This window comes from Rhamphochromis sp. 'chilingali', assembly GCF_963969265.1.
Source record: "Rhamphochromis sp. 'chilingali' genome assembly, chromosome: 7".
Lineage (NCBI taxonomy): Eukaryota > Metazoa > Chordata > Actinopteri > Cichliformes > Cichlidae > Rhamphochromis > Rhamphochromis sp. 'chilingali'.
The window spans coordinates 3689838-3709793 of record NC_137934.1 but is presented as its reverse complement, the minus strand read 5'-3'; the positions used below and the strand labels follow the sequence as shown (position 1 = coordinate 3709793).

Sequence of the window (19956 nt, the reverse complement as noted above, 5' to 3'; positions counted from 1 at the left end):
AAAAGCAAAAAAACAAGTCTCAGTGCTGATACAATCACTGAAAGCAAACTTTACTGAGAATAAGTTTCACTGTACAAGCAGATACAACCATAAAACTTTGAGCATACAGTTAGTGTTCAGTAGCTGAAAGACTAATATGCCAAAGCTGCACCCAAAAACTTAACCCCTAAATTATTTAAAACAAATCAACAGAAGGAAAAATAGAAACTGGTGACAAACCATCTGCCTGCTATATAGTACAAAAAATGGTCAGGCTGCAGTAACACTTGGCTAGACGATGGCTGATACAAAGAAACGTGTTCTTCCACATTCTGAGTCAAAATAATTTTTTTGCGATTTAGTGAATGTTGTTTTCAACAAGGAATGGAAAATCAATGCGAGTCCAGTGTACTATAAACATTCTGCACTGAGGTGGACGTTCACCCTCTCAGGAGCAGGACTGTCGGGTCCTGTAATGTTTGTGTCTTTAATGGTCAAACGCTGCCTCCTGGTGGATATTTGCTGGATCTTTTCAGTGACTGTAGTGCTCGTCACATGGTAAATGCTGTCTGGCTGCAAAGCATCCTTCAGGAGGATTTAAAACTGAAGCTGAATGAATATTTTTAATCCATGATGACTTCAAAACTACCGTAAATGTATTAATAAAATTAGCAACATTTATTTATATATGTCACAGTTATCAGCTGTCACTTTGTGTTGCCAAGATATAGGAAAATGTTGACACCACATTTAAACTGTTGCTCATCCATTGCTGCAGTCTTACAGTTCTCCCAAACCTTCATTTGTCTGTGTCCAGTCCACATGTTACTGCAGCCTCTGCTGCTCGGTCCCAGGCTTCAGAGGCGTTTGGCATGGGGAGGACTCGGCCAAAGGCTTCAGATGGGTCAAATGTAGGGAAGGTGATGGGGAAGGGTAGGAGTGCAATCACCTGTCCAATGTAAAAAGGGAAATGGGGAGCAGTCCATTACAAGACTTCTGACAGAACAGGTGCCAGCCTTTTACTGCCGACTCTTCAGGGAATCCACCAACCTGCAAGCAGTGAGAGTAAACAGAGTTCAGAGGAGAACACGTAAATGATATCCTTCCATTAGTCTCATTGCTCTGTGTGATTAGCAGCCTACCACTCCATAGCCTCGTCCAGCCCTGTGCCTTTGGTGGCTGAAGTCTTAAAGATCTGCCATTTTCTGTCTTTAAGGGCAGGCAGGCCCAGGGCGTTGGCCACCTCGGTCGGTGTCATGGCCTGATCCATGTCCTGTTTGTTTGCAAACACCACAAGGATCGCCTTCTTCAGCTCCTCTTCCTGAACAAGACATGGTCACAAAACTCCAGCGTGAAAAGTGGACCTTTTTGTTCCAACTTTCAATAAGCAGCTGCTGTACATTATCAGACAAACGGAAACAAATGACGGAAGCCGTTTACAGCTCCAGCTGCTGGGTTCATTATCACCTGCTAGCTGACAGTTAGCACACTTACCTCCAACATAGCAACCAGTTCAGACTTCGAGATGCCCATCCTGTCACGGTCACTGCTGTCGACGACGTAGATGACTGCGTCTGTGTTTGAGTAATAACAGCGCCAGTAGGGCCTGTGAAGCAGAAAATTAAATAGAAATGCTGATAAACTGGAGACAGGTAGGATGAGAGGAAGGAACTCCATCAAAGAGCGAGTGAGAGGTGGAGACTGAGTGCAACAATCCAAAAATAAAGATGAAGGCAAAGATACCAAACACTTGGAAGGTGAAAACACTGAGAAAATAATGAAAATGAATGATGGCGAGCTAATAACACAACAGCTTCTTACAGCAGTAATCTGTGTATGGTCTCAACCAAAGATGAAATTGTTTTGCTTATTCAAATGAAAAGAAAAATGTAAATCTCCAGTTAGAAACACACGCAGGCCTCAATTCTCTACTCTTAACAAATCCACAGGAGGCTGTTTTCTTGCATTTTCACAGCACCACCTACCTGATACTCGTCTGTCCTCCCAGATCCCACACCTGGAACTTCAGGTTCTTGTACGTGACCGTCTCAACGTTGAAACCAATTGCTGCCGACAAAAGAAAATATTATTCATATAATCAAGTTATGCACTATAATAACAAGATGAGGAGAAAATGCATACTGCAAAGATATTTGTGGTGCAGTTTAAAGATGACATAGAAAAACAAATAAGGCTCAATATTAAAACACTTTATTTAGGAAAAGAAATATGTGAAAGCAGCTGAGTAGCTCCAATCACTTCAGGTGTATTAAAGGGTTTTTATTGTAATGTTTTATCCAACGGTTTCCTGTTTGTTATGGGAAACAACAAAATACCCTTATCTTTAAATAACAGCTAAATAAGTCAGGTATCTTACAAAAAAAGAAATAAAAAGATTCTCACTCACTGACGCAACATGGCTTTGAGGGAAGTTTGGGTGGAACTGTGATTAAGAACTACTAAAAATGTAAACAACCTGTGAAGTGAACTTCACACACAGAAGATAGTTTGAGTTCTTAAAACTAAATTAACCAAAATCTGATTAAAACCAGTCTCGAGGTCAGCTGAACATTTTTGGATATTTATGGTGTTGCTCTCGATTGGTTTATACAGACACCTCTGTCTCCATAGCAATACATTTAAACCTTTTCTGTCCCAGCCACAACTCAAGTCAAGTCAAGTCAAGAGGCTTTATTGTCACTCCAGCCATGTGCAGTACACAGTGAAACAAGACAACATTCCTCCAAGACAAGACCACGGTGCTACATATAACAGACAATCAACACAGGACTACATAAAGTGCAATGTGCAAAAATTGCAACAAAAAAACCCCAAACCTGTATTCATATCTACTTACAGTAGCTTCCATGTCATCTGACATGATGCCAAGTCAAATCCGCTGTGATTGCATAAAACAGGTTTCTCACAGAAGGGATGTTTGGGGTCAGAGTGCTTCGTTAGTTTGCTCGGCTCGCTGGCCTTTGATGTGTCAAACTCTGATAACTCCCACTGTCTGGCAGTTGATTAAAGGCATATTACACGAATTACACTGGTTCTCTCTTTTTCTCTCACTGAACCACATTACATTTTCTTATCATTCGCCAACATAAAACCTGAGCCATGGAAATCAGTCAGGCCATTCTTTGCCAAATGCACTAATTTTATCTGGCTGTGGATCAGGTCATCTGTGCTGGAGATGCTGGGTTATCTTAGCAGGGAGGTAGTCGACTAGTCACGATTACGTCGACTATTAAAATCGTCGACGACTGATTTAATAGTCGACGCGTCGTTTGACGCTTTGTAAGATCACAAAAGACGCAGGAATAAGTAGCAGGATTTAAGAGTGTAATAACGGACTGAAACAGAAGATGGCAGCACTGCATGTACAAGGATGCCAGCTCCCGTTAAACCCCGAAGAAGAAGAAGAAGAAGAAGCAGTGTCCCAGAATTCATAGCGCGGCCCTGCTCAGTAGTGATGGGATTTCCGGCTCTTTTTAGAGAACCGGCTCTTTCGGCTCCGAACCGGCTCTTCAGGTTGTTTTGTTGCTTTAATTAATTTATTATTAACAACAATATAAAATTATGCACAAAAGGAATTACTAATGTAAAAAAAAAGTGGTTTTATTTATATGTTTATATATAAATATATGCGGTGGCCCCTAAAGACAAAGCACGTACAAATGAAACACTTAAAGCTGTAAGCTAATGATAGTTATATAAGAGCAGATGCATGCTGGTGCAATAAGCTGTACATTTTCCGTCCAATGGATGATGATCTGATTAGTCGACTAATCGCAAAAATAATCGGTGACTAGTCGACTATCAAAATAATCGTTTGTGTCAGCCCTACAGGGAGGCACTTCATGTAACAGTTAAATCCACCTATAATATCTCACCACTGTTCCAAAATCACAGTAGAGGTGACCAATCATAAAACGGTTTATGTATTTCCACCAGCACAGCGTACCACATAATTGCTGGGCCCAAAGTCAGTGGCACAGTTCTTTGCTGCATGATTCATCTCACATGGATATCAAAGCTACTTGTGCAAGTAATGCCATGTACAAATCATTGGCAAACCTGTCAAAATATTGGCTGGCTTTCAAAAGACACCAAGGCAGAACAGGCTCTGCATCAGCACCGCGCTGGTGGAGCATGTCTCATACGGGTACAGGTGGAACAGGCACTGCAGCATTTTTCTTCACAATAACAATATCGGTAGCTTTTTTTCACTTTGAATTACTGGAATGTGGGAGGAGGGGAGGGGGTGTGGTATTGCTTATACAAATATTTCTCGAAGCAGAAAAACAGCAGGAGTTTGGAGCTCCTGAACGTCAGGCACACGAGTGTGAAAATTTAAAGTTGAACTTGACACAGCAGGAAAATGAAGGCATAAAGACATTCAGCTGCTCCCTTTTTTCAAAGGCGTCACTATAGCAAATCTATACATGGAGACCCACATTGTATATGGCAGATTTAATGATGGATGCCTCCCAGGCTTGGGAATACCACAGGAGAACACTAGCTTGTGACTCCCTTGAAGCTGGGTTTGACTCCCCTCTTGATATCAGTCTAGAATCTCTAAGGTGAATACGTTAACCCCTACACTATGGAGCCACTAAATGTGCAATCGAGATACAGACAAAACAAATACGTACTGGGAATTGTGGTCACCACCTCTCCAACCTGCAGTCTGTACAGAATTGTGGTTTTCCCGGCACCGTCCAAACCCAGGATCAAAATCCTCATCTCCCTGGTGCCAAACAGGCCAGAGAAGAGACTAGAGAAGAAACCACCTGAAGAAGAAGAAAAAGAAAGGAGTAGTGAGAAAAAAGGATGAATGTGCAGAAATATTTACTTTTCATCAAACACCTAGTTTCCTTGGATTTTTAGGGGTAGTATTGCTTTTTCTTTTTTAACATTGACAGAGTGCTGGTGTTGCGCCAAAAAGTCATTTCCGATGTTTATGTGTTTTTTTTTTTAATGTGTAATGTCTGTGCTTGCATTGGTTAAAAGATTGTAGTCAACAGGATTTATATGGGGTTTTATGAAAAACAGAGAAATTAACTCGAAAGTATCTTTATGACTTTGTGACATTGTACCCACATTATAACCGATCCAGACCTTTTTAGCCACTTCAAATATCTTTATACAAATTTTATGTTATATTTGTTGCAATTTCTCCTACCCCTTTATCCATATCCTTCTTAAAGGAGACAATTTCAATGTCAATGATAGTTTTTAACTGGGTAAATAAAGGATATATAAAAATCACTTTGCCAGAAAGTGATTGCAGCTTCTCCCTTGTGACAGGAATATTGTTTGTATCTCAAGATAACTTAACTTCACTCATGGCTATGGATAAATTTGACATATGTTTAACATAGTTATTTATCTAATTGTAATGTTATTTAATCATTTTTTGACAGACGATCACTTTTTGGCACAACACCGGCCAAAATAAAAATCTTCATCGACAGAGACCAAGCTAGCAGTTAGCAAAGCCCGAGATTAATTGCAGAGTGTATTAATGATAATACACACACATACTACATACTGTAGGTATACTGAACACGTGGGAGCTTAGCTGCAGATGCTTTAACGCAAAGACATAATTGGACAGATAAAATCATGCCTTTTTATCACAACCATAAATGACCAAACAGGTACAGAATACCAAATACTATACAGCCCCCAACAATGGACGCAAGTCTTTGCTTTTCACTTTTAAGTAGGTGAAAATGTATGATGCCCTGTGCGAGAGATTCCACTGCTTCAGTTCTTAAAATCTTTATGAAAATGTATATAATTTATGATTTTTCCCACCAAAGTTAAAAAGCTGTGTAAATTATAAAATAAAAGCAATTTCTATTGGTTTTAATTTATCGTAAGCGCCTTGAGACAACTGTTGTTGTGATTCGGTGTTATAAATATAAAATTGATTTGATTTGACAAGCAGAAGTGACCAAAAAGGCGAATATGCCGAATACATTTAGGCTTGTAGTTCTTTACTCTCTTCCTGATTTCCATGGAAGCTACTAACCGATTTACTGTCACTGTCAACCAGGCAAACTGCAGTTAGCTTAGCTACACACAGTGTTATGGAGTTTTGGTATTAGCAGAAAATAAAATGCATGTCATCATTCATGATCAATGCCAGTATGTTCATGTTTTAATTACAACAGAAATGTTTGGTCGGGGAATATTAACAACATGCTGTTAATAAAGAGCAAAACATATTCACTGTAAGTTGCTAATTTTGGCAGGCAAGCTAACTGGCTACACTCGCACATTAAATTAAACAAACAAACAGGGATATACCGGGATATAATCATTAATACACACGAAGATTACATGTAACTACACAAAATCACGTTTTGCTGAGCAATTGTGAAAATACTCACCCATTTTGATAAAGCCAGGGTCCTTATTTCCACACTAAAGTGCCAGATTTCACAGGATGCGGATCTTCTTCCGTGTGGTTGACGTGTCGCTGAACGACGTCACCAACTTGTCGCTTGGAGTTTGCTTAGCAACATTCGTCACACACAAAAGCGCTAATAAAATATAAAATAAAGAAATCGCGACAAATGGAGCAAACTTCAGTAACTCTGGCTAATAAATTAATAATTTGACCGTTTATAAAAAAAAATATTACTATAAAATGTGTCGTATTGGCTACGCTGCTTTATAAAAATATAATCGTAGTGATCGAAAGTGCGGCACGCGAAAAGAAGACGTTAAAGCGCAGGCTACATTCAAGAAGACAAAAAGCAGTCGCGTTCCTAACTGTTTTGAAGCCAGTCTCAGCCAAGGGAATGTGACAAATAAAATTGCGAAGAGTTTTGAACGCAACTCGCATTAGACGAAGGAGTTGCCCTCTCTGAACAGCATCAAATTTATGATCACCAGATACTGGAAAGATTTTAAAGCTAGGCTTTCAAGCTGCTAATACGTAATGTTTATTTAAAACGAGATGCAGCCGTTATGAATAGCCGTTATGAATTAGGAGTAACTTCGCTGTGAAGAAATTGCTCTGAGTTCTAGTTATCCACGAATGGACCTGGTCACTGTCGGCTGAGACATCATTTACAAATCCGCGGTGAGACTGAGGCGGGACCGCCAGGATGGTGGAGCGGTCGGACCGAGCCCCTTTGCTAGACTGGGAAGAGGTTCCGTCCGCGGAGAAGACCGGAGGTACTTCTCCGACGAAGGAACGACTGTCGAGTCCCTCCAACAGCCGTGCCTTAGGATGCTCCGCGCCCGGGTTTGGGTGGAGCAGCGGACCAGGGGGTCCCATTGCCAGCAGGTCTGTCTCCAACGCAGACGGCTGCAGCGCCCCGCCCGCGACCTCCAGCGATCTGGCGGGTACAGACGAAGCGCTGCCACCCGACAAGGAGGAGCATCTCTCGGATACAGGACCGAGAGAGGTGTCGCTAGAAGACAGGATGGTGAAATGGGAGGAAAAGGACCAGATAGTGTCGGTGTTTGTGGTTACATTCAATACCAGATCAGGTGGGACATCAAATGTACTTATATGGAATTTATTTAACCTTATAAAAACAAATACAGGCAGGCTTTAAAAGAAGGGCAATGATCAGCTTATAGACAGGTCAGAATAAACAGATGCAGCTGTTGTGTCTGACGCTCAGAATGACCAAGTCTGCAGACCACCACAGGTGTGGCTTTTTCTGACCTGCAACAGTAGTTTGGAGACATTATCTAAAGGCACGACATCTTCTGCAAGCCTAGTGGCAGAATAAGCCATGACAAAATGTCAGGAAGAGTGCTGTGGTAGAAAATCAATCAGCTGGTGCTTTATGCACAGTAGAGCCATACATTTTTAATGACAGATATGTTAAAGACAGGGGCGAACCCACTATGAAACAGTTACTTAGGAGGCAGGAGATCAGGTTACGATTCACTGGATTTAAGGCTTCATGATGATGCTTTGGAGGCATGCAGTGCAGGATATTCCCTACAGGGTGGAGCTGGCCACTTTATGATTTTGCGGTGTCTGGTTGAGTGAAGACCAGGAGCATGGTGTGATGAGCAGTTTTATTTTCTAGATTTGACGAAAAGAATCATAAGTACCTGTGTTACAGGGGCTTCACTGAAAGACCTCAATTAGAAACCAGCAAGCTACCAGATAAGCTGAAGCTGAATCAGTTCCCAGCTCCCACTCATCAGTGTTACCGTGGACTTCCAGGCCACTCATGACCCGATCCCACATGCTTGCTTATTGCTGGAACCACGTGATAATACATTTTTATCTCCACAATATAATTTCCAGTTACATCATTCTGTTAAGGAGTCTAGTCTGTGGTATGATAAAAACAGGATGACACAAAAGATGTTCATTTGTAGGATTTTAAAAGAAAACCAGATCAAACGAGCAGCGGCACATTGGACAAATTCTTCTTTAACCACCACTTAGAAACATCAGTGCCCTTCTAAGTCGAACGCCACCCAGATATGTTTATAAAGGAAGGATGCATCAATATAGAAGTATAGTGTCTTATAATGGTAGAGTTGTCACAACATAATATAATGGCAAATATTTTTATATGAAGTCAAAGGAGCTTGCAAAGAAAAGCGTCTGGACTTCTTTAAGTTGCTTGAAGACGTTTCACCTCTCATCCGAGAAGCTTCTTCAGTTCTAAGGTCAAATGGTGGGGAGTCCCAGATTTAAACCTAGTGGGAGTATCCCCCCACAGAGGGACAAAAGGACCCCCTGATGATCCTCTAATCGCCTGAGCCAAGGTGTGAAACTGGGTGTGGGTCCCAATCAGCCAGGGTTTCGGGTGAGCTCATTGTGAAACCTGGCCCCACCTTATCATGCGAATTCCTGAGGTCAGATGGCCCAGGATGTGAGTGGGCGTTAAGGCATCTGGGGAGGGAACTCAAAACTGGATTATAGATGGCAGACAATTGGTGTCGTAAACCACCGTCTCTGTTCAAAGATGGTCGCTCACACTGGACATAGATGGCTTCTTTCACTCCTTTTTCAAACCATCTGTCCTCTCTGTCCAAAATGTGAACATTGGCATCCTCGAAAGAGTGACCTTTATCCTTAAGATGCAGATGGACTGCTGAGTCTTGTCCTGTGGAGGTGGCTCTTCTGTGTTGTGCCATACGCTTGTGAAGTGGCTGTTTGGTCTCTCCAATGTAGAGGTCTGGGCATTCCTCGCTGCACTGTACAGCATGCACCACTGATTGGGACCCACACCCAGTTTCACACCTTGGTTCAGGCGATTAGAGGATCATCAGGGGGTCCTTTTATCCCTCTGTGGGGAGATATTCTCCCACTAGGTTTAAATCTGGGACTCCCCACCATTTGACCTTAGAACTGAAGAAGCTTCTCGGATGAGAGGTGAAACGTCTTCAAACAACTTAAAGAAGTCCAGACGCTTTTCTTTGCAAGCTCCTTAGACTATGATGACCTGGATGACTGAGAACCTTCACAGACATTTTTATATGAAATAATCAAAATCATTATTTGTAAGATGAAATTATTTACACATACATATACAGTTACTTACAGTGAATATATTTATTTTTGTCATTACTCATATTTTGAGTGTTATTCATTATTCATCACATATCAAACAAAGCAAAGTTACTGGGGGAGTTATTATGATTATTTACCATGATTTCTTTCTTAAAGCTTCTATGCACATTACTGTAACATTGTTAGAATATCGATGTGTATATATATTTTCTTGTGACACAGCTATCTATACACTACACCAGTGAAACTAAAGGATTCCCCATGCTGGTTTGACCTACCACCTGGTATGGCCCGGATCTGGCCCCACACAGTGTGCTTACACATGGCCCACATACTGCGAAGAATGACGGCCCTTTGGTGGCCCAGATCTGGTTTGACAGATGGGGCCCACACATGGGCCAGCACAAGGCCAGTTGCAGACAAACTGGTGGTCCTGTGCTGGCCCATATGTGGACTACTCTGGCAAACCTGATCTGGGTCACCAAAGGGCCGTCATTCTTTGTGGTATGTGGGCCATGTCTAAGTTGTGTGCAGCCACGGGCCAGTTGTAGACACACTGCTGCTGGCCCTGTGCCGGCTCAGAATAGTTTCAGCTCTGGTCCCAAATGTCAGCCTAATGTGTACCTTAATCAAGCCATGTAAAAACAACATGTGCCAGAACATGCAAAACAGTGCAAAAGTAACATGACAAAACTCTGTTCACACAATGAATGGACTGATTCTTATATAGTGCTTCTAGTCTCCCTGATTACTCAAAGTGCTCTATACAACATGCCACATTTACCCAATCACACACTTTCTCTAAACTGAGTTCTTCCTGACTACATTCATACTCTTGACATGCAGACTAGAGGAGCCAGAGATTGATCCACCACATACGTCTTATCATGCCAGAAGTCAGCCAGCAGTGCCGGCTTGATACCAGATCCGGGCCAGACCTGCTTGCTATGTGGGCAGACTCACTTCGGCGTGACTCCCATTGGCAGCACTTATCAGATGAATGAGAGCGAAGGGAACTGAAGTGAAAAAATTTGTACTGGATAAAAAGGTTAATAATGGAAAAATGGCAGACAGTGAGGAACAGCAAAGTAGAGCTAATTACTTGAACTGATATACCGTTATAATTGGAAAATAATAACACGTATACAGACAAACAACATGGTGAATAAATACATATATTTCTCCTCCTTAAGTTATAGAAATATATGTGTCCTCTGGATCTTGTGGTACTCTGCAAATATCTAATTTTAATACTTTATAATGTTTTTTTAGAAAAGGCACTGAACTGAAGTTATATAACACGAGTTCTTCATCAAGGTTGTTTTCTGATACACAGCATTTGATGTCAGATACGAGATGAAGCGCCGTTTTATGACTCATTCCTTACATCGAAATGAAACATAATAACACAGAGGCAGATGGACACATGAAAAAAAAATCATCATTAGTTTGTACTTGAAGGTTCAGTCCCTGAGCTCATATGTGCTCATGTTAGTAAATAAAGCAGTTTATCGCAAATATGCTTATGAAATTTGATTTAGATTATCATGCAATATATTGAGCATCACAGAATCGCTGTATTGTCGTTGTGGGCAAGTGTTCGTGGTTTTCATTGCTGAGTAACTTCTCTCGTATTTGTATCTGGTATGTGGATGTGTTATTTGGGCAAATGTGTTCCTGGAAAGTGTAAGTGTCCTAAGGTGCACCAGGTCCTAGACAGAATTCAATATAATTCAATTTTAGTCATATAGCATCAAATTACTGCAACAGGTGTCTCAAGCTGCTTTATAGCAGCTTTAGGCACTCAGACGACCCCCTATGAGCAAGCACTTGGCAACAGTGGGAAGGAAAAACTCCCTTTTAACAGGAACAAACCTCAGGCACACCCAGGCTCAGTGTACAGGGATTTTGTTATTCCACCTATAATAATGCTGTAGGATGCTGTGAGAATGTTTAGACAAAATTTGGATTTTAGGATAATTCCTCCCGGATGTTAGTTGTGCATCCACACCCATAGATCATAGATCAAAGCAAAACCAGATGTTTGTAAAATTACTTTGACTTTCCATTCTTAGCAAGACCCATGAGTAACATCTGGTCCATACACCTAGCACTGCATGAGAGTCAAAGTTAAACACTTGAAGTCACTACCAGCTGTCGGTAAAGCATCTTTTCTTCGTGGATGACAGAAACCAGCAACTTCATATTAAGCACTGATCAGCTCATATTTCAGCAGAAACTCTTACGCAGAGATCTCATGATGAGATTGAAAGGCACACTGGCTGAGTCACCTTCGGTTTCTCAGCTCCTGTCAGCTCATATTTGCTCAGCTGCGTCAACCAACAAGTAATGAATTCCAGGGAATATAGTTGGACTCCTGAAAACACACTGTCTGTTCCTGTATCAGCCTATATCCATTTATTCAAGTTTTATCATTATTATTGTCTCTGTGCTGTTTGGGTGTGATAGGAAACATGCTGGAGTGGTGTCTGCCCAAAGACATGGACCTGGATGGAGTGGAGTTCAAAGCCATTGCCAGCGGCTCCCACCGAGTCAGCACAGACTTCATGTAAGGATCAGTATCTGTGTCTCTTACACTCTTACACAGCCGAGTCGCTAATTTTAAGTATTAGGATGCACCCCCATGTCCTCATCCTGGCAGGACAGAGCCGAGGAAAGTGTTGCCTGACAAAAAAAAAAAAAAGGAACAGCCATCTGGCAGCATCTTTGCTTTTTCATGACTCACGGCCTCATCTGTGTCCCTCTCCCCTCTTTCCACAGCTACTTCCGTAAGGGCTGCTACTTTGGCCTCGCCTGCTTTGCCAACATGGCAGTGGAGAGCACGGTGGAGAGGGGGGCCAGGATGAAGTCGGTTGGGATCCTGTCTCCCTCCTACACCCTGCTCTACCGCTACATGAGCTTCCTGGAGCACCAGGTCAGGTAAGAGCACTGAGCTTGTACAATGGAGAGCTCTGCTCATCAAGATCTATGACTTTCTATCAACGAAACATTTAGACCAACCAACTGAGTGTACTTTTTAGTTTTTTAGTAAAGAAAATAGCATATTTTTGGGAATTGTGGGTCACTCTTATTTATATTGCATGTTTAAAAGCAACAGAAGTTTACCCAAAGTGCACATGAATTAACAATGTAATTATCCCTGCAGTGTGCAAGCAGGGGGTGGGGAGGGGGGGCTGTTTTCCTATCTGTTTTTGGCCCGGCACCTATCCCCTTTCTTTGGTAGGAGTGTGCATGTATTTTTCTAGCTTTCATAATATTTTGAATAGAGAATACTTCAAAAACAGTAATGGCAACAAAATAAGATGAACATCAAGCTACAGTTGAGAGAAATATAAAACCCCTACCGAACGGACACAAAATGCAAAGGAAACTTTTTCAAAGACAGTGGAAATTGGAGTTATGTGATGTGATGCCTATTTTGAACTGGTTTAAGGCCAGTGAGTGAGTGACTTTTTGTTTATAATGAAAAAGAGTTGACCTTCGTTTTAGTCGACTGTTCAAGTTGAACTCTAAGAAAACTGGTTTGAAAATTTAAAAGGACCTAAAATAGAACCCTGTGGTACACCTCAATTAATGTTACTTGTACACAACATGTAATTACCTGTAGTGACTGAATGCAGTGTTGATTAAAAGTCTTGACCCCCCCCCCCCCCCCCCCCCCCCCCTCTGTTTTTTTTCTTCCTAATAGCCAGACTTGTAATTTTTTAATGTCTGCTTAAACAATAGTTCTGCAGGGTTTCTGAAGGTCTTTCAACACATTTCCTTTGGAGTTTCACTGCTTTTTAACTCATTTTTAGTCCCTGTGCCCATCCGTTTCAGGGGAATGTTTTAAAGCCACTTGACACTTTTAATTACTCAACTATCTAAACAGAATAACCAGAGTTTTGTCTAAGCATAACACCCATCTTCAGATACTTTTGTTATCAGCAGCACGTCACATAACACATATTTTGTTCACTTTTTTTTTTTGTTGAATCTACAAAAATGCCAAAGATAAGCTTGAAATAAGTTTGCAAACTAAGTCAATCACAAAGGGTCATTAGCTGAAAATTTGGCATATCATGGCACTGTGTGCAATGCGTCCTTAAAAAAATCTGGGGAAACTGGATAAGTGAAGGATAGGAGAAGAAGTGACAGGGCTAAAAACTAAATGCAGCAGACAAACGGAATCTGAAAGTCATGTCCTCAAGGTCAGTGTCAACATTTTCAAATTCCAGATGACTAATCAAACAAATGATAAGAAAGCTTAACTTAGAGAGTTCAGGCTAAAGAATAAAGGTGGGCATACCAAATATTAACTTTAAATCAAGAATTTGTATTATATAAAGTATTTCCTGTTATGATTGGATGTTACAATAAATTCCTGCACCTATTACCAGCTGTTCTATTAAAAAAACTATAAAGAAATGAGTACGCAGTACTGTAGGTTCTTTTTGGTCACTTGTTAATAATCCAGATAAATGAAAGGATAAATATATCAGAAGAAGGTTTTGATCAGACCACATGTCTTCTCCCAGAGAATAAGTATGTCCTGATCTCAGATCAGATGTTTAAATGTCCATGTTTCAAGTCAGTGTTTCTCTCAGTGCTGAGATCAATCGATAAGATAGTGAGAAGTCATAAATTCAGCAAATCTTCCACTTTGAACAAACTGCAATGAGTTATTCATTGATCGATAAATGTTTAGTGTTATATTGTGTCTTTATTAGAGATTAGACTCACCCTGGGTCAGTATGATTATTCACAACCAAATGTAGCATTAAGAAAATGGCAGATTTTGGCCAATTCTGAGTGAGTTTTGCTCACTAGAATAACAAACGGTTTAAAAAGATTATCACTAAGTGTCCTACAAAGAGACAACATCAGTGTCTCTACAGCTATTTTTGGTATGTGGAATGGAATCTTGTGCTTGGCAGCAATGAAGTGCTAATTTTCACCTCTCTTCACTGTTAATCTGTGCAGTTGTGCAGAGTGCCGTGCAACTTGCTCTGAACAGAGATACCCTGAGTCCACGTGCACAAAGACTAAATTGGCACAGAACCAGGCTTCCTTGTTGATCCTCTGTCATGTGATCTGCACCAGTGTATCCCGTACAGTCTTATCGCCTATAGTTCACCTCTCATTGTTATCACACAGTGCAGTTTTGGTAAGGAGCTGCAGAAGAGCAGTGACACTGAGACTAAAGGCTAAACGATCATTTCTGTATATCATTATTTCATTAATCACCAAAAAAAAAAATCAGTAGCTTAACAGTGAGCATTCAGTGTCCATGTTTCCTTTCTGTGCTGAAACAAGTCTGAAAAGATGTAATCATAAGAAATTTCTGCCTGATGTGGGTGTGCAAACTTGGCTAGTGGGAACACCCTTAGCACACAGACACACCTGGTGCAGACTGGTGTGTTTGCTGTCGAGCAGCTGCACAGGGAGCAGTTTGGGGTTAAGGACAACGTGGAGGAGCCGGCGGCGCCGTTTTACTTCCACCGCTCAGAATCGCTCGATCTCTTCTATACAAATAAGTGAGAGCTCTACATGCAACAGAAGACACCGGCTTGCTTACAGCAACAGCTCGCACTTTCCATGCTTCCTGTTTTCTCTGAAAAGAAGCACATTCCTCCAGACAACACTTCACTTCCCTTTATTGTTACTAGTGGTGTGCACAGGCCCTTTTACTCCAGTGCCTCATCCCAAGCCGTGCCACACTTCCTCCTCAGCAGCTCCTCGAACACGTCTCCCTCTGTTCTCGGACTCTCTTTCTCCCTGCTTTCCCTGACAGTCCTCTCTTCCTCTTTCCACAGTTCCCACACCCTGGCCTCTCCTGGCCTCCAGTCATGCAGCGGTCATGCTCTTTACTCACCAATTCCAACATAGCTCACACCACATTCCCCATCTGCTGGCTGCCATTGTAGTCATCTGTTTCTTACATAATGGCCTCTCTTGCTGGTCACAAGGCAATTAAGATATTTAGCAATTTGCGAAGAGTTTCCCCCCTCGCTCGCTCGATCTCGCTGCTTTTTTAAACATGTTCTGTTATTTGTTTTCTCTTTGCACTCGCAGCTTGTGGAACTCATTAGTTTTGCAGGGAAAAGCTAAAAAAAGAAAGGTGTGATGAATGAAATTGTGTCTTGGCATAGAGTAACTGCAGCCTGAAAACTCTAAGCAACTCCCACTGCAACACAAAACACATTAAAAACATTTACAGGTGATAAATGTGACCCTTTATCTTGTAGTAAAACCCGACAGTGGAGCCAGAGCGACTAGAATTCTACCTTGATTTGAGATTAAGCACAAACAGCTACTTGATAAGTACTTACCCTGTGTGATGAACCTTTGAGGCCTTTAATAAGATTCATTGCTGAAACTACTGTTTTACTAGTTGAGTCACAGAAAATGGATCCACAGTAGGTTTACAACAACAATAACAAAAAAGATTTATCAGGCCAAAAAGGAGCATTTGGTAATTTTAGTTTCTAATTTGGAAGAAATAAAATTTGAAAAAAAGACAATATTAAATCATTTCTGAGGTTCAGGAGTTAAGAAACATGATCAACTTAAAGTTTAGCTCAAATCCATGAGGAGTAAGCTGCATATTGGGAAAAAAATTAATGAGCTAGCGTGACTTTCCCCCTTTTTTGACAGAATGGTAGCTTTGGCAGCACAGAGTAAGAGTTTAATGCAGTTTATTAATGTTAAAACTGAATATATTACATTGCTGTTCCAATCTAGTTTATCAGTGAAAACTCAATGAAACTCATAGACTGTATATAAAAGATGGATGCAGTTGCCCTAACTTTACCCACGACCCCTGGTAAACGTCAGCATTATCATTTTGGCTGCTGCAGCTGAGGCAGGTGCTAAGTTATCAGATAACACCAGCTAGCTGATGCAGACCAGATGAGTGCACGATAAAGTTACCAGTTGAGGGATTACAGATTTTAGCATTTCTGCAGTGACTTCATTTTACAGAGGTTCCTGCCACCAACAACACTACAAATTAAATAATCAGCTGATCTGAGCAGGGTAAACAATTTAATAAATCACTGAACATAACACATTTTTTTTAGATAGCTTTTATTTCTTTCATGTGTGAAAGAAAAAGATATTGTCTGAAATATCAAGATATCAGACTTTTAAATCACCAAATATTGGTATCAGTATCAGGCTTCCAAAAATCCGGTTGGGCTCTATTTATCCTGATGTGCTAGACTAAGGTTGATACTACTTGGAAAGTAAGTCCTGAAAAAAATGTGAATAGCTTTCATTTGGCAGCTTTAAGTTAGTTATTGAGACTTCTTGGTAGCATTTTCTTTCCCTCAGACTGACGTCCAGTCCACCGCATATTGATGGGAATTTGAGCCACATTAAAGCATGATTTAAGGGCCATACAGAAATTCATTTGTGTAACAAAACCCTGCAGATGATCATTTGTTTAACAACACCGCTGCACTAATGAGCGAGAGTTATGTGTTCCACATTTTATTTTGAAATCACGGCTCGCTCTGATGAACAGTGTTTGCGTTTTAACTTAATTAGCTGATGGCCTGAGCAGCACCATCTGTGCAGACACAGAGCAGTGAACTGATTTGAGACAGTGTCTGTTAAACTGATCATATGGTATCTGCATTTCTTTTTAATAACCCGCTGTTTTTTTGTTTTTTTTTTTACCTCTTTCTTTTTTTTGGATGCCATTGTTACCTTTCTCTAGGCTCCAGCTTCAGTCCCCGGGCCACTACTCTCACCTTGAGGCCTTCTATGAGGACAAGAGAGCACTTCTGCCCCCTAGTGGAGACGCTGTTGTCACTGCGTTACCAGCCAATGCTTGGAGTGCAGCAATCAACCACAGCATGCATCCTGAGATGAAGGTGGGATGGACCATTTTATTCCTAAAACAGCTTAAATGATTATTTGTTCTTCAGTAATGCATATTTCTTCACTTGGATACATTTGGAGCAGATCACCCACCCGGCCGGCTGCATGTCCCACTTCATCCGCTTCTTCGGGGAGCAGATCATGGTACTGTGGAAACTGGCTCTTCTCCGCCGACGCATCCTCATCTTCTCTCCTCCACCCGTGGGTGTGGTCTGCTACAGAGGTGAGAAACATCTGGATGAAGGTTGACTTCCCTGTTATTGCTTGTCATCTGGTCCTCAGCAAGGTAGTGAAAAATGTTTCTTTCCGGAAATGTTAATCAAGTCCTTAAAAAACAGAATCAGCCAATTAAATCTTTGTTGTTTACTAAGCTGTCACGGTGTGGGGATTTCACATCACAGGACAAACAGTTCCTTTCCAGCTGTAGCAGCTTTTGTTAGCCCACACATCACGCGCACATTACCTGCTCTGCTCCTCTCGGTCTCCCCCACACTCGTGCATCATTTCTCTAATTTCTCCCTCCACCCCGTCAGTGTACTGCTGCTGTTGCCTGGCAAACATCTCTATCCCCGGGGTGGGCGTGGCCGTGCCCGAGTTCCGGCCCTTCTTCTACGTTAATGTGGCTGATATCAGCGCCCTGGAGAACGAGCTTTCCTATGTCGCGTGTAAGTAGATGCTCAAAATAAGTTGACGTTTGTTAAAAACAAAAAGCCTCACTAAAAAAACAGACTCATCGGGCTGATGTGTAACCAGGAGAGCTGAGCATGTTCTTAAATTTGAGGGATTCTGCATGTTTGTATGTTTAGGCACCACTGAGAAGATCTTTGAGGAGAAGAAGGATCTGTACGACGTGTACGTAGATAACCAGAATGTAAAGACCTACAGAGACGGCCTGAAGCCTCTGCTCCGCCTCAGCACAGCCGACAGGGAAAAGTATCGTAAGCTCACCGAGCAGAGGTAGGCTAAAGTCTGCTTTTTAAAACATTAACAGGCTCAAAAGTTTGAGTTTTGTTTTGGGTTTTTTTTTTTTTTACAAATATTCTTCTTCACTTGGTAAATCTTGCTAGTACGCTTTTAGCTTCAGAACGGCCTTAGTTTTTCATGGCATACCTTCATTAAGCTGACAGGAGTGACTATCGGTGCGGTCTTCTGCTGCTGGAGCCGATCTGCTTCAAGGTTCAATGAATTGTGTGCACAGAGAGGCTCTTCTGCATACTTTGGTTGGGCCCAGCAGGTATTTGAGTAAGCTCAGAGCAGTCTGGACATTCTCCTCTGACCTCTGACCTCCGTACGGCATTTTTGCTCACAGAACTGACCCACTGCTGCCCCTACTGTACTTACATGTAGCAAAAGTTAACATGATAACCCAGGAGAAACAGTTTGCAGCTGTAGCGTTATGATTTAACTCTATACATTTAGTCGTGCTAATGTTGGTGGTTCGGACCTGCTGGCTGGTGGGGTTAGCATGTTAAGCCTACATACAGCCTCACAGGGCTGCTAGCCTGGCCTTCGTTTTACTGCTAGCAGCTGCATGTGTGCACGCTGGGATGACTTTGTCTTATGAGAACTTCTGTAAATTGTGTGTGTGTGCAGACAGATGCTGCTGTACTCCCAGGAGGAGAATGGAGACTGTGTGTCCAGTGAAGAGGATCTCTTTATTCTGTGAGTACAGAGCAGTTTATTTAATCGGTCTAGTGACTAACTACAGTACTCGGAGCAGACACGGCTCTATCTTATGAAGATTGTAGAGAAAGAACAGTGAACAGGCAGTGAGCCTGCTTTATTATCCTCATGGTAGCTATTACGTGTCACAGAGGGTCGTTTTGTGCTGATTTTGTGATTTCTCCACAGTTACTGTTATGAATAGTGGAGGAAAAAAGAACAGATTGAACAGATTTCAGTGACTGACTCGTCTGCCTTGTCTGCCTGGTCTACCCGAGGTTTTTCCTGGAACAGAACAACAGGATTTTCCAGACGCTGAGCGAGGTGGCAGGAAGCCCCGACCCCACCGTAACCCAGGAGAGCGTGAGGGCCATGGGCCTGGATCCGCACGGAGACAGGCTCTTCCTGCTCCACCTTCTGGAGATCTACGGCTACGACACCCTGCTGGTGTCAGAGCAGCTGTGCTGCAGCTGAGAGTCGCCACTGCTGGTTTTAGAAGGTGGGCTGACTTGCCTCGAGCCAACTGAGAGTGCTGCACTTCATGGAGTCTTCAGGACAGTTTGAGCGTCCAGAAACATCTCTGGAGCTTTTGTTTCGTTTTGTTTTCTATCTCCACCTGCTTCTTTTGTTTGCTGTAGTTTTGCTCCTTCATAACCTGTTGGCAGGATCAACAATAAGTCAGCTGCTGTGGTACAAACGAAAGTAACGTAGTTAGTTTTACTCAGCACAGCTTCACAGAGGAGATAAAGTAACTGTTTGAATTTCTCAAACTCGGCCGAGGAAAGAAACGCGTCATTTGAACACCGTAGGAAGCCTCTCCGAACCCAGGATCGATGATATAACTGATGCTAAACTGGAACAAACAGAACTGGGGCATCTAGTGGAAGATGAAGACAGAGAGATGGAAACTTTTATTC

The 19956-nt window shown here is 41.9% G+C and overlaps 2 protein-coding genes across 2 annotated transcripts; one reads left to right on the top strand and one right to left on the bottom strand.

Moving 5' to 3' along the window:
* Positions 1-29: 29 nt before the first annotated feature.
* On the bottom strand, positions 30-6530 carry arl1 (ADP-ribosylation factor-like 1). Its single transcript, XM_080886203.1, has 6 exons — positions 6384-6530; positions 4638-4775; positions 1965-2046; positions 1474-1585; positions 1122-1300; positions 30-1029 (listed from the first exon to the last, which is right to left on the bottom strand). The coding sequence occupies exons 1-6, from the start codon at positions 6385-6387 to the stop codon at positions 999-1001; spliced, it is 546 nt and encodes a 181-aa protein (XP_080742329.1). The 5' UTR covers positions 6388-6530; the 3' UTR covers positions 30-998.
* A 152-nt stretch (positions 6531-6682) lies between these two features.
* On the top strand, positions 6683-19955 carry LOC308399165 (DENN domain-containing protein 11-like). Its single transcript, XM_080886202.1, has 9 exons — positions 6683-7494; positions 11960-12059; positions 12272-12430; positions 17214-17370; positions 17462-17600; positions 17911-18042; positions 18184-18334; positions 18971-19039; positions 19318-19955. Exons 1-9 carry the CDS (start codon positions 7107-7109, stop codon positions 19511-19513), a joined length of 1491 nt encoding a protein of 496 aa, XP_080742328.1. The 5' UTR covers positions 6683-7106; the 3' UTR covers positions 19514-19955.
* Position 19956: the final 1 nt, after the last annotated feature.